The 13,887-nt window shown below is 47.6% G+C and overlaps 1 protein-coding gene across 5 annotated transcripts in view; it reads right to left on the bottom strand.

The window, feature by feature from the left end:
- The window catches only part of DHX30 (DExH-box helicase 30), a 31,065-nt gene extending 18,086 nt beyond the window's left edge, over positions 1-12,979 (bottom strand). The window contains exons 1-6 of one of the 5 annotated variants that reach the window (XM_059939517.1): positions 12,882-12,979; positions 10,938-11,032; positions 10,153-10,259; positions 9,031-9,085; positions 4,332-4,427; positions 3,184-3,212 (exon numbers count right to left, since the gene is read on the bottom strand). In XM_059939517.1, coding sequence (XP_059795500.1) covers positions 3,184-3,212; positions 4,332-4,427; positions 9,031-9,085; positions 10,153-10,177 — 205 coding nt within the window. In that variant the 5' untranslated portion in view covers positions 10,178-10,259; positions 10,938-11,032; positions 12,882-12,979. Of the gene's footprint in view, positions 1-3,183; positions 3,213-4,331; positions 4,428-9,030; positions 9,086-10,152; positions 10,260-10,937; positions 11,120-12,372; positions 12,391-12,881 lie in introns of those variants that run through there. The other 4 variants (XM_059939518.1, XM_059939519.1, XM_059939522.1 and 1 more) reach the window with 4 other exon arrangements.
- Positions 12,980-13,887: the final 908 nt, after the last annotated feature.

The raw sequence follows: 13,887 nt of genomic DNA, 5'->3' as shown, positions 1-13,887 counted from the left end.
GAGGAGCAGGGTTTTGGGTCAGGTGGGAATCAGACTGGATCTGCATGTTGGGGCAGCAGCGGTGACAGCAAGGGCCTCAAGGTCTCAATCCCTTGGAAGGAGGCCTTGGTCAGAGGTTGGCAGTGCAGTTTGGGTGCAGCTGGCGGTGGGGGGCTGTTTGTTGTTTGTCTTATAATTCTAGATGTGATTCCGACGATCCCCTGAAGAGCTTGTTAAAACATTACTGGGAGCCACCCCCCCAGAGCTTCTTAGTCACTAGGTCTGGAATAGGGCCCAAGATCTGCATTTTTAACAAGTTTCCAGATAATACTGAGGTTGCTGGTCTGGGATCACACTCAGAACTGCTGGCCTATGGCAAGAACATGGGATTTGAGTCCTAACACTTGGGCTTAGCCCCAAGTCTACCACGTGCCAGCTGTGAACCTTGGGCCATTTTATCACTGGGGAAAATTAGGACAAACTTGCTCTACTCATTTGGTATGGCTGTGGTTAATATAAAATGGGAATGTTTGGAAGGGGGCTTTGCAGAGTGCTCTGATAGAGACGCCTCTGCCCTCTGAGATCTGAGACAACAGGGGACAGGTCCCTTAGAAGCAGACCCAGGGCAAAATGGGGCAGCTTCAACTCCTGCTCCTCCATTCCCTCCTTAGTGGGTTTTTAACCAGGAAAGGGCAAAAAAGGGAAGGTGGCCCTGGCAGCAACGGTCTGACGTCACAAAGGGACATCACCATCCATGTCAAACACCCCTACCCAGATCGTCCATATAGGGATGGCAAGACCCTTGGGGCAGAACATGATTTACAAGGGCTCTGAATTTGGCCAAGTGGCACTTTAATTTGCCAAAACCTAAGGCATCCACCCAGCTTCAGGAGTACTTTTCAAGGATTGTTAGCAGCCCAAATTCCCTCAAAAGAATCCAGAAGCTTAGCAAGCCTGGGAGTGGCAGCAGTAGCTGAGGCCAAATTTTGAAAATTATGGTGTCTGAAAGCTGAAGGAGGCAACAGCCTAAACCTCACCTGGAAAGCAGGGCCTGGGTCTATCTTGGTGTTTCAGGAAGCCCTCAGAATAGCACTCTGCTCTGACAGCCACTTAGGCTAAGGTTGAAATGCTATGATTTCATGGATTTGCTTCCAAAGGGGCCAAAGTGGAAAAATATACACAAAGTAAGATTGTCCATGAGCTGTTCATTGTTCAAGCCAGGTGATAGGTACATAGGGATTTACTATACAATTTTCTCTATTTTAGAAAACATATTTCAAACAGATATTTGAGATTTTATGTAAAAAAAAAAAAAAAGATCAGGTGATGCCAACCAACTAGTTGGTTCTCTGGGAGCTCTTTGTCCCCTTTTCCTATTCATTTACTTCATCTGGGTTCTAACAGCTGGTGTCACCTTGAGCATATATTTCACCTCCGCAAACCTCATTGCCTTTTGTAAAATGAGGGCAACTCTTAGACCAGCTCTTGGAACCCTTCTGGTTCTGTGATCTCCCCATTGGTCTAGAGCAGGGGTGGCCAAAGTGTAGCCTGAAGACCAAACCCACCCACTGCCTGTTTTTAAAAATAAAGTTTTATTGGAACATAGCCATGCTCACTTGTTTCTGTATTATCTATTACTGCTTTCATGCTATAATGGCAGAGTTAAGTAGCTGCAAGGGAAACCATATGGCCTGCAAAGCCTGGAATGTGTACTCTCTGATCCTTCAAGAAAGTTTGCTGGCTCCTGCTTTAGAGGACCTTGAAGAAAGTTAAAGAGGCTCAAGCATGTTCCTGGTTCCTTTCCACCAACATTAAGCTTTCTCTTCCACTCTCCATTCTTTGGGGAGAGAAAGTTGACTCCTCTGCCTGTGAAAAAGGAGGGAAGTTCTGAAAAAAGGAAGGGTTTACTGGCTCAGAGATCTTGCCATCACTTCTGGATCAAGCACAATGTCTGGTACTCAAAGTGCTAAACAATGACATCTAGAAGCATGGAATTAAGGTTAAAGGATCTGCTGAATACACAGGAGGATGTTGTAGGATTCTAAACTTTGGAGGCCCCAGGAAAAAGCAACAGGAGGAAGCCCAAGAGAGTCCAGACTTCGGGCAGACCAGAGAACTTCTGGAGGGAAAGTGAGAGGGACCACTGACAGCTGAAAAAACCAGACGTCTCAGCCAAAGTTCTGTCAACTTAATCACAGTTAGATATTTTATGGATGGTCAAAATGGCAAGAAATGGTCCACCTGGTTGGCAACAAGAAAAGTAAGGGAAACAAAAAAAAAGAAAGAAAAAAGAAAAAGAAAGGTAAGGGGACCTACAGGGGCTGGGTGGCCACCCTGACCACCCGACACATTCTCACGGCTCTCCCATCCATGTATGTATAGCCCCAAGGTCCCTTGAGGTAAACCACCACACCAAGAGGTGACACGTCTATATCAGGGAATGGACAGGACCAGTCCTGTGGTCCCCAGAATCCTGCCAGAAGGCGTGTTATCCCATGTTGCTTTCTAGCTGCTCTACATCTCAGATCTGCATGGGTGGGGAAGATTCGCAGGGGACGGTTGGGGGCAAGTTTCTTAATTTATTCACCCTTTACTTTGGAATGTGGCCTTGGTAAGAGGTTGGCCGTAGAGGGAAGGGTAGATTGGGAAAGGAGATGATATTTTTTTCCAATTCCAAATCTGACTCTGATGGGCACTGTAACCTATTTAAGTGGCCACCATTTTCTGAGCATTGTTTTCCTATTTGAACACCAGAGAGATTGTTTCTGCCCTGCACTTTCTTCTTCCGGACAGAGGTACCAGCAAAGCCTGCAGGGAATCAGAAAGCATGGCAGAAAGGTCCAAGAGTCATGTGGACTAAGAGATTGTTGCTTCTGTGATAAAGGAACAGAGGCAAGAATGCTTTATAGCTTAAAAAAGAAAGAGACGGCAAAGATGCATACACCCAGATACCTTCTGGAGGTGGAACTGTGAGGAGACAATCAGGCTGGGGGGCAGGGGGAGGGGGGTGTCTGTCTTCCTCTGGGGAAGACAGTGCAGGCCTGTTGGGCTGCCCCACAGGGAGCAGCTGCCCCTCCCAAGAGCAGCGGCCTTCTCCTCTGCATGTGCTCAAGGAGGCACTGCCTAGCCATGCTGCCTGGTTAATCCCAACTAACCATCTTTAAGCTTAGCCAAAGCACATCTGACACTCTCAGAGCCACTCACCTGCCATGTTGGAAATGTTAACGTTCAGCCTTTTCGAGTTACAGGGCATTTTAAGAAAGAAAGAAAAAAGGGCAATCAACTCTTGTTTTGGCAACGGTAGGGGGTGGCATTTCTTTAATACCTAAGTCAAATGGTCACAGGGGCCAGAAGTACTTATTTCTATACTGCTGTCTATAGTCAGGGCCACTGCGGCAGGAGGGCAGTGCATGTAGAAACCACATGGGAACACGGCAGCAGTGTGTGCTGCAGAAACTGGGGTGCTGTGTGTTCCCCGCACCCTTCCTGAGCTCTTGCCCTTCAAAGCACTTTACAGACAGAGCCTAAAGTGGACATGCTGTCTCCAAATAAGGCAAAGACTCTATGAACTATAATAGTGTTCTTCCACTAAAAAACTGAGGGAGGGGTGTGAACAGGTGGCCAATGGAGTTGGGAAGAGCAGCTGTCAGGACAAGGAAGAGGCCACCAGGAGCACTGGTCTTAGCAGACCTGGAAAAGATCTAAGTCTGAGGGAAGAGAAGAGAAACTCACGGGCAAAGATGCTTCCCTGGGTCCTATTACTGGCCCCATCCCTGGGTACCAGTGGGATCTGAGGTCAGCTGTCACCTGTCGGGGAGCTCTGACATTCTCCCCAATCAAAAGGAGAGCCTACCTTGCCAAATGGACTGAGAGACAGATTCTAATGTCAGTAAAGTGCTTTGAGGTGCTGCGGGAGATAGGGAAGTGATTTGTCGGGCATCCCCAAAGCCTCCAAGATGGAGGGCACTAGGCTGAGTCAGGCTCTCTGTTCTGGCCCTGCTACAAGCGCCCTGAACTTTCTGAGGCACCTGAGCCAGAGACTGCCTAGAAGGTCCAAGCCCTCTGATTCTCCACACTGGTGCCAGACACGCAGAATGAGCCTAGGCTTTATTCCTGGTCACACCAGGAGGCCCGATGAGACTGTAGGGTCTAAGCCAAGTGGCCAAGCATCATGAAATAACCCAGACCTTTCCAAATGATGTCTCCCTGAGGGCTCCGAGAGCTCTGCTAACCCCACTCCTCCTCACTCACTTTCCAGAGGCCTATGGCCCTGGCACCCGGGGTCCTGCTGCCACCCGCCTCCCCACAGTCCCTGGACCAACCTGGTGCTGGAGGCATGGCTCCTCCCTTACCTCGAGAAATGGTCCCTCCAGGGGCAGGGTTGACACACATGGGTGGAAGACGGGGTGGGGGAAGTTTGCACTGACGCTGCCTGTGCTGGGCCCGATCTGGGGAAAGAGAAAGGGCATCAGGGTGACATGTTCTCACCCCTCACAGTTACAGACCCCTGGACTGACTCACCCCAGAGCACCCGTGAGGAGCTCTGGGCAGCAGAGCTGCTGGACCGTATCTGGAGCCAGTCACAGGTTCTGAGAAACAGTGCCACCAATGCCATACAGAAAGAAGGCATTGTCTTATACAGACGTGATACGTGACAGCCTCGTACAGATCCCTTCTTGGCTCTCAAAAAAGCCCTCAAACTCTCCCTGTTCTTTTAGCCACCCTCCATGAGTGTAACGCCCATCCCATGTGCTTCTCTACAGTCTCATGGTACCATGCACATCACCGGGGTTCTTCCACTTATCTGTCCTCCACTTACGTAAGCTACCCCTGTATCTGCTATGGGTTCCCCAGATAAGCCACCAGATCTCAAATTATTCTCCCTCTCTAAGAACTGGTGAGATAGGGACTAATTGACTGCTGGTGTCCTCCCCAAGAGCCAATATCAGATCCACCCTTACCAGTCTTCTCCTTCTTTCTAAAAGTTAATGATTTACTATTCCAAATATTTCCATTCATTGGGAGACTAAATACTACCCATCAGTGGGTACGTAAAGTACATTTTTAAGGAGTTCCAAAATTTTGATATACATGAACTAAAATTAAGACACTCACTGAGTGTTCCATGGGAAGGTGGAAATGTATGGCTAAGAAAGGTTTAAGGTCTTTAAAAGCACCAAAATGGTGAAAACATCAGATAGTCACTGGTCTGGGGGAAAAGGTGCAAGAGCTCTCTGCTCTCTCTGCCCCACACGTTTTGGTATAATAAATGGGGCAGGAGAGGAGCAGGGAGAGACAGTCATACACACTCTACACACTTGAGCAACAGCCTGTAGTGCTAAAATGATGCCCCTTTCTATAATGCAAATTAGCTCATGTACAATTGGTAAATGGGGGAATGATATCAGTAAACATAAGAACCCTTGGTTCAAATCTGATTTTTCTAAGGCAAGGGAACTAAAAAGCAGGAGTGGAATGATAATTTTCGGCAGGAAAAGAAAAAGCCCCTTCAGCTATATTTTTAAAAAATTAAAATCAAGTGCCTGTAGGGAATCGAGGTGGTAGATACATGGGTGGTCACTATACAACTTCTTCAACATTTCACTATTTCTGAAATTTTTTCATAATAAAATGTTAGGGGAAAGCATGTACTTGCACTCAGGTCCCCTTCCCCCACATTCCCAGCTGCACACACTCGTTAATGGCTGCCCCACTGGCTCAGAGCTCCACCTCCACCTGCGCTGTCTCAGCAACTGCCAGCTCCATTCTCATTAGAAGGCTCAATGTACATTTGTAGCATCACACTGAGCTGCCTGCTTTGGTGGTCCAAAGCTCCTTCCCAGGTACCAATGACTGTTTTTGTCATCTTCTGGTCATAAAGTTGCAGGTGTACAGCCTCAACTCTATTTTTCCCATAAGCCCTCTTAAAACATTGCAGGTGTGTGATTTTGCAGAAAACATATATACTGTTACAGCAGAAATGTTGTTGCTTCTGGAACAAAGTGCCTAAGATCAAGGTTATCTTGGAACTAATTCTAGCTCTGCCTTGAAGCTAAGGTTGTAAATGACCAGCTCAACCTCTCCTTTCCTGTTTGAGGAAGGTCTTCATTCATATCCAAGGATGCTGGCTTGAAAAAAAAGAGAATAAATGATTTGATGATTATTTTATTTCATTAAGCATTTTCAGTAACTGGGGGAAGGTTGCTACAATTCCACAACAACATCACTGAGCCCGCTTCTGACCACTGGAGCTGGAGGAAAACTGCACATTCTTGTGGTTGATACAGTATTTTTCAAAGTTTTGTGCTGACTGTAAAAGACTCAGCTCACTCTTTGTGGCCTGATTCTGATGGCATTACAGCTGAGAGACAAGAAACCTGTGTTAAGATGCTGGAGAAGGCAATAACAGGTTACTTACCAGGCACACAAGTGTTCTAGTTGGGAGGCGTTGGCAGCTCTGTTTAACTACATAATAGGAAAGATGGTAGCCCCAAGACCCAGTGGGCCACAGTCCACAATGCTGCAGGGAATTGCTAGGGCCATTACCTTCAGAACCATCAAATGGCCCATTCCATTAAGATCGTAAAGCCCTGAGTGCCAGAAAGCATCTCTGAAACACAACTATCTCCACCCTAGTGGCTTGTACACAGCAGGTGCTCAATTTTGCAGCCACACAGCACACTGCATGTTGAGGCCAGGCTGTCACTCTCCAGAAAAACATGGGCTACAGGGCTGTACCCCAAATAGATCAACCTACTCTCATTTATTAAAGGCCTGCCAACCCATGGCTAAGGGCTGGGGACAGACTACAGCCAAGTGCTTTTCCTATATCATCTCTAAACTTCACTATACCCCTGAAGATAGGGACTGGGAAACAGGTAAGTTAACACCTTGTTAGTGTTAGTGGGGACCCGATTCGAACCCTAGCCAGTCTGAATCAAGCTTTATACCATGTTAAATTTTCTCTCAAGATTCACAACGCCCTAGGGAGCTCATAATTTCACCATGAGGAACAAAGAAATACATAAAAACTCCATAAGAGATAAAGAAGTCCTATACAACAATAAAGTGTCACAAGGCCACCCATGACCAATTGCCAAGGTCATGATGCAAACCACAAATGAGACCAGCATTTATAAGACAGGAGAAGGCATTCAGCCTCAGAGCCACGAAAAGACAGCTCTGCCTGAAGGAAAATATTCAAATCAGCAACTCTTTCTGATTAATGGTTTTCCCGGAGACCTTCAAGCATAAAATGGTTCTTGGTAGAAACACAAAACGTTTACCTGTGTGGAAAGCGAGGTCCGAAATCAGACTCTGTCCGATTATTATGTCCTGAAGCTACTTAATACCATGGATTTGTGAATTTACCACGTGTCAGGCCCTGTTCTAAGCTCTTTACACATAGTAACTCATCTGATCCTTGGAACAACCCTATGCCCACTTAAATAGTAAGGAAGGAGGCACAGCGAGGCTCGGTCACCACCCAAGCCTCCTTGGCCAGCGAGAGGCAGAAGTGAGATGTGAACCAGGCACCTGGGTCTGCATCTTTGGCTCAGGGAGGTCCTGCTGCCTCCCACTAAGCTGAGTGCTGGCAGTGTCACCCCTGAAGGGAAACCTCTTGAACAAATCAATTTCCAGCCTAGAAAGCAAAATCACAAATGCTAGAAAGGAATTTTGTCCCGAAAACTCTCTCATCTGGTACCATTTCCCTATCACAGGGAGGAGGAGGACCGTGATTTTATTGGGCTCTCCATCCCTTTACGAAATCAGTACTGTTAATTTAGACACTCCCACCAGGAGAGAACCTGTCTTCATCCTTTTACAACTGGGTGGACAACAAAGCCCACTGATGAGGAGATAAACACAAAGCAATTAAATGTACTTAATTTTCAGCTCAAAATGCGCTATCCACACTAATCTCAAGTTCAATGTTTCCCTTTTCAGACACAGTTAACCAACACAACGAGGATGACAGATTAATTTTTTCATGCACTATGTAAACAGATCGAGTGGCTGAAGAGAAACAAGGAGACAGGAAGAGGCTGCTCTGAGACCTGGAACATCCAGCCTCCTTCTGGCCCCATTCAGTGGGTTACTTACATAGGGCACCACCTGGCCAAGGTTTTCCAGGCCTCTGCGAACATAAGTTGGAGAGGAGACACAACAGGGAGGATCTTTTTCATCAGCAGTTATGGATGGCCTGTTGTGGTTCTCATTTATTTGTAAAATATGCCCAGCTTAGGAGGCTCATAGTCAGCTTCAATACAGGTGACACAGGCCTTTTACTCTTTATTTCCTTAAAGAAGAAAAGTCCTGCTCCTATCTAAGATATACAATGCCCTTGGGATCTGGCCCCTTCAAGTCTTCACCACCTATATCTCTTCCTGTAAGCAGCACTTGAATGCTACCCTCTCGCCCTGCCATGGCTCAGTTCTGCTACTGCTTATGCAATCCTCTCACCTCAGCTGCTGGAGGGTACTGATTTCAAGACTTGCTACAATTTCTCTAACCACTAATATAAAACAATGACTCAATCCATTTCCACCGGCTTTTACTGAGGTCTATCGTGTACAAAATGCTATGCCAGGTACCATGGATGATAAAAGAGCACAACAGGCCCCGGCTGCGGGGAGCTTCTAATCTAGTGATGCAATGAGTAATTCAGATAGACTAAGCACGAGAAAGTACAGATGTGGTGCTGAGGAAATCAGAGAGAAGAGAAATTGTCTTTGGTTGACAGAATCAAGAATGGCTCACGGAGGAAATGGTGTAAAACACTGGCCTAGAAAAACAGTAGGATTTCAATAAGCAGCGAATATGCAGGAGAGGGTATTCAGGGAGAGGGGTGGCAAATGTACACAAAGGCCTAGACAAGGGGTGGCAAGGGTTAAAAACACCATGCAAGAGGAAGGCTGAGAAAGGACTTTGGAAAGCCACCCAAAGCGGGGGGTCCAAGGACTACACACTGGTGAGGGACTTTCACAGCCTTCATAGCTGCCTGTCACAGGGAGGAAGGGCCTGAGGCCACAAGCACAATTACATTCTTACCTTTTCTGAATGAGTCCAGGCTGAACATTTCTGGCCAGGAGGGAAAGCTGGAATCCTAAGAAGAAGGAGGGCCGAGAGGCAATGGTTAATATTCATGGTCTAGGAACCCACAGAGAAGATTTCAATAACACAGAGAGCACTGTCCAGAAGACAAGAAAAATGAAGCTCTTCACTAATGAGCCCCAACTGCTCCCAGTCTTAAGGATGGAAGGGCCATCTCCACTACAAAGTAATTACATGTCTTTGTTTCTAATTGAGAGCTTTCTTCTTTTCTCTGTCCTAAACTCCCTGATCCCTGCTAAACAGAAAGGGATGCATTTCATCGTGAGAGACATATATTTCCACCTCATCACAATACTTGCAGTTATCCTGGGACGTGTAGGAAGAAATGAAATCCTACATGGACCCCTTTTTTCATGTGGCGTCAGGAAATGGGACTGATGATTGCCTTATGGACAAACTGGTGTACTGGGCTTTCATAAAACCTAGTCAGGCCCCTAGGAATGGGACTTGACTGACAGTATCAAAGAGTAACTGTAGAGTGATTCAAAATAAAAAGCTTTTCATGGCGGAGTCTCTATGAAATAACAAATATTAAGTTAAGGTTCAACTGTTGGCCAAAAATTTTGCTGCATTTTGCTCATTAGTACATTTAAGTGAGGAATATACCTAGAGACTTAAACACACACACACACACACACACACACACACACAAATAAGTAACACCTCTGGTTTAACAATTTTGTTTTAAAAAACACTCCAACTCACACTTACAGATTTTTTTGTTCGTTTGTTTGTTTTGTTTTGTTTTGGCTGCCCCATGCAGCATGCAGGACCTTAGTTACCCGACCAAGGATTGAACCCATGCTCCCTGCAGTGGAAGCACGGAGTCTTAACCACTGGACCACCAGGGAAGTCCCTACAGATGTTTCTAATACTGTAGTACTCTTGGGTTGGTGCAGTAATCCTATGTGGCATTAGTTTAAAAACATCTACACAACATTTTAGCAAATCATGATGATGTCCAACATTACTAGGAGTCTAATGGGGCCTACACTCCTTTTCCTGAGTGCTATTCCCTCTCATTCTCAAATCATGGGGAGGTGGGGGTGGAGGGCTGACCTGGGGACGAATCTTTCAGGTCCATAGCAGGTCTGCCCTGATGGCCTCCTCTCCCCCAGGGATGCCGGAAATTTCAGCCGATAGGATATGGTAGCTCAGAGAGAAAACTTCAATACAATATCAACAATAATACAATTTACTTTAATAAGTTACATTCTATAGACTCCTTCTATCCAAATTAAAAGAAAAGGGGTGTAATTTGAGATTCTAATTTTAAAGAAACTCTGAATATTATAAAATCTAAAACATCTAAGCCATTATTATTTAAGAAACAATACTTTCTTGCTAAGAAGTTTTAAGTTCATTTGCTCGTAAACAGACTCTTGGTTTTGCTTTTTTAAAAAGCCCCTGATCCTCTCCACGCCAACCAAGGCTCATATAACACTATCTTTTCATGTATCAGTCTTAAAAAATACACTATGAGATTCAAGATAGGATCTTTTAGAGATATTTTACAGAGCTCTAGAAAATTTCATAAGAGATCTAAAAGAAAACCGCCTTCCTGGTTAATACAGTGTTATGTTAGAAACCTTTATGGTTTAGAGTTTCTCTAAAATAATCTAGAGATAAGTTAAATAATATTATGTCGAGATTTCTTGCATAATGAAACCTAACTCCAGACAGAATCACTATGAGATGATTCAAGGACAGAGAGAGGGTATAACTTAAAATGATGCCCTTCTTCCAAGACAGTCACAAATGGATTCAATACATGCCTTTTGCTTTACAGTGTGGCTGGGCATGAGACCCACCACTGCTTTGTGTGCATGGATAAATCAACTTACCTTACAAGAGCAGTGACAGTCTCAGATTTTGTGGGCTTTTGAACTGGAGCTGAATTCTCTCTTTGCTATTCCTCATCACGAGGCTGGGCCTCCTCCTGGGAAGTACAATGCTGGGTCACTAAAGTGATGGCCCCCGCAGGGAAAGACAGTTGCTCCGGACCACTGAAATTCATCTACTAACTCTGACAACAAGGACAAGTTATGTTAGTGGCATGAAACACACACAGTACACTTTGGCCTCACTTCAGGACCTGCCATGACCCACTCTATACCCATCAAATTGTGAGCTGCCCTACATCCACACCTGTAAGATACCAAGAAAGATATGTCATGGTGAAGAGGGATGTGTAGTCCCGAAAGCATTTTCTCCAAGCCCAGAGCAAAACTTACTTCAGTTTTGAGTTCTACTCCCATCTGACTATAATATGAATCTATCTAAGGTAGATAAAGAAGCTCTTCCAGATTGGGAAAATAACAAAATTAAATGCTAAGTACCATTTTTATAGTTTACAAAGTACTTCCACAGACTTCATCTCACTTAACCTATGCAACTACCCAGTGAGATAGGAAATATCCTTCCCAGAGAAGGAAATTGAAGCAGATTTTCCCAGAGGAGTTTACACAACTTGCCCAAGATGCTATAACTGCCCAGGGCAGAATGCAAACCTGCAGTTAAGGTACTGAGCTCCAAAGTGTTCCATGCTTATACTATACCACTTATTTCCATGATATCATGCTGTTGCCTATTCATTCTTTGAAATAATATTTTATACTGACATCTTCAAAGGTTGGAAGAGGAAAGAACTTTGATAAACTCTGGACTACAATTCCATAAATTAAAACACTTTGAGAGTAAGTATCTTTTGGGTAAAGGGACAACCTACATAGGAAGAAAATGCAGCAAAGGATGTACTTCCTGCACCTAAAACAGCTACATAAATAAAGACCACTATATAAATCCCAAATACTACATCAGGAAAAAAAATTCTCCCTCCTGGAAACTCCAAGACTCCAAAATTTAAGTGTAAATTATAAAATGTAGTCAAGACCCACAATGACGGCGGGATTACCGCCTTTAAAGAAACTGCAAGGGAAACTATCAAAGTCTCATTTCGCTCTGGCCAGTAAGTTGCAACCAAAAACAGGCTGAGAATCTGCAAGTGGCCATCTGCAGTCCACTTGCTACAGCGTATGACAAACCCCTGTGGATGGGGGTTGCAAAGTGGACAACCTCTGCCTTGCAAAATCACAATTAAGGTGACCAGTGTTGCTCTACGATGACTAATTAGACAGCATGCTAACGCCATACTCTTGGCTCAGGGGCTCTGAGGACCCCTGGGACGCCAGTTCACTGCAAACAAAGGACCCAACATGCATTAGGTCTTCCCCTGCGAAAATGGGGCAAGCCACCACCATCAAACAAAGAACACCTCACCCCTTGGCCTCCCCCAGTGACAAGGTCGGTGCAAAAGGGGGCAAACCAGGGGGTCCAGAATGCACCAGGCCTCTTTGTGGACGAACGGTCCAGGCGGCACGGGGGCAGACAAAGGTCCCAGGGCACTCCGGGGGCTTCCTCCAGGCCCTGCCTCGGGAAACAGAGCATCCCCTGAGGCGGAGGCGTCGTTGCGCCAATGAAGCGGCCTCTCCCGCGGCCCCCGCGGTGCCCCTGGCTACGAGGCCCGCCCTGGCGGACCGGTCTGGCCCCCGCCCCCGCCCCGGCTCCATGGCAACGGCAGGCCGAGGCCTGGCTGCTCACGGCTCGGCCCGGCCGGCTTCCCGGGCAGGCCTCGGATGCCCGGCCTGCTCCTCCGGCCCGCCCGCTTCTCCGCCCCACTCTCCGCCAAGCCGGCGGTCGGACCCGGACCCCTCCTCGCGCTGACCACCCCCGGCCGCGGGAAGCTCCTCAATGGGGCACGAAAAGGGAGAATCAAAAGCCCAATTCACCTGTTGTTACAGATGTGAAACAAGCCTCGGTGCACCGCGCATGAGCCGCGGGCCCCCCCCCAACCACGGCCGGACTACAACTCCCACCAGCGGCGGCGCGGCCCCTTCCGGGTCCCGTGGCGGAAGTCCCGCCGGCCGGCGGCGCTCCCCGCCCCGCGGCCCCAGCCCCGCCTCCCGCGCTGGACCCCGTGTCTCCGCGGGTCTCGATGTGGTCCCTCGCGTGGGGCCCGCAGTGGCCGCCCAGGGCTCACGCCGCCGAGCAGCCAACCGGCGGCGAGACCCCGGCGCGGGGCCCAATGGGGGACGGCCGCGGCGGGCGAGGCGGGACTTCCGGCAGGGTCGCGAATGGGGCGGGCGCGCGGGGGGCCCTGGGGGTGCCGAGGGAGCGAGTCTGAGCAGCTGGGCTCTCGCAGAGGGTTAGCATCCGGAGTGTGAGAGCGGTAGGGCCTTCAGGTCGTCTGCGCGCGTGACCCGCTCCTCCCGCTGCGAGTGAGCAGGCCGGATCAGGGCTGAGCCAGGAACGAAATCCAGCTCGCGCCCCGGGCTTCCACCCGCCTTCCTCGCCGCGGCTCGTTGCCACGCCTCTTCTCTTCTCCATCTCCCCTCTGATTTTGTTTCTTTAGGGAGATGAGAATTTCTGCCTCACGAGATTGTTACGAGGATGAAATCTACGTGATGGCGCATTGTAAACGGTACAACGTTAGGAAAAGGACGAGGTGGCACTTGCAGCTCGGAGTGCTGCTGGGCGGGTCTGAAGGTCCCGCCCCCTCCCCCTCCGCCCTCGCGTCTCAGAAGTGAGAAAGGGCCTTATCCCCGTTATATGCAACAGTCCTCCAGGTGAGGCTCCTGTGTGCGTTCAGTGCAATCCAACTTCAAAAGGAGAGATCTCGGTGGGGGATACCTCGGAAGCTGGGTCAGGATTTTACAGCTGGAAAGACCTAGAATATGCTTTTAAGATGTGGCCATATCCCTTCATTTTTGTCCAATTAAATTCAACAAGTATTTG

This window comes from Balaenoptera ricei, chromosome 11, assembly GCF_028023285.1.
Source record: "Balaenoptera ricei isolate mBalRic1 chromosome 11, mBalRic1.hap2, whole genome shotgun sequence".
In the NCBI taxonomy this organism is placed as follows: Eukaryota; Metazoa; Chordata; class Mammalia; order Artiodactyla; family Balaenopteridae; genus Balaenoptera; species Balaenoptera ricei.
Note: the sequence above shows the minus strand (reverse complement) of the source record. Positions and strands in the feature narration are given on the sequence as shown.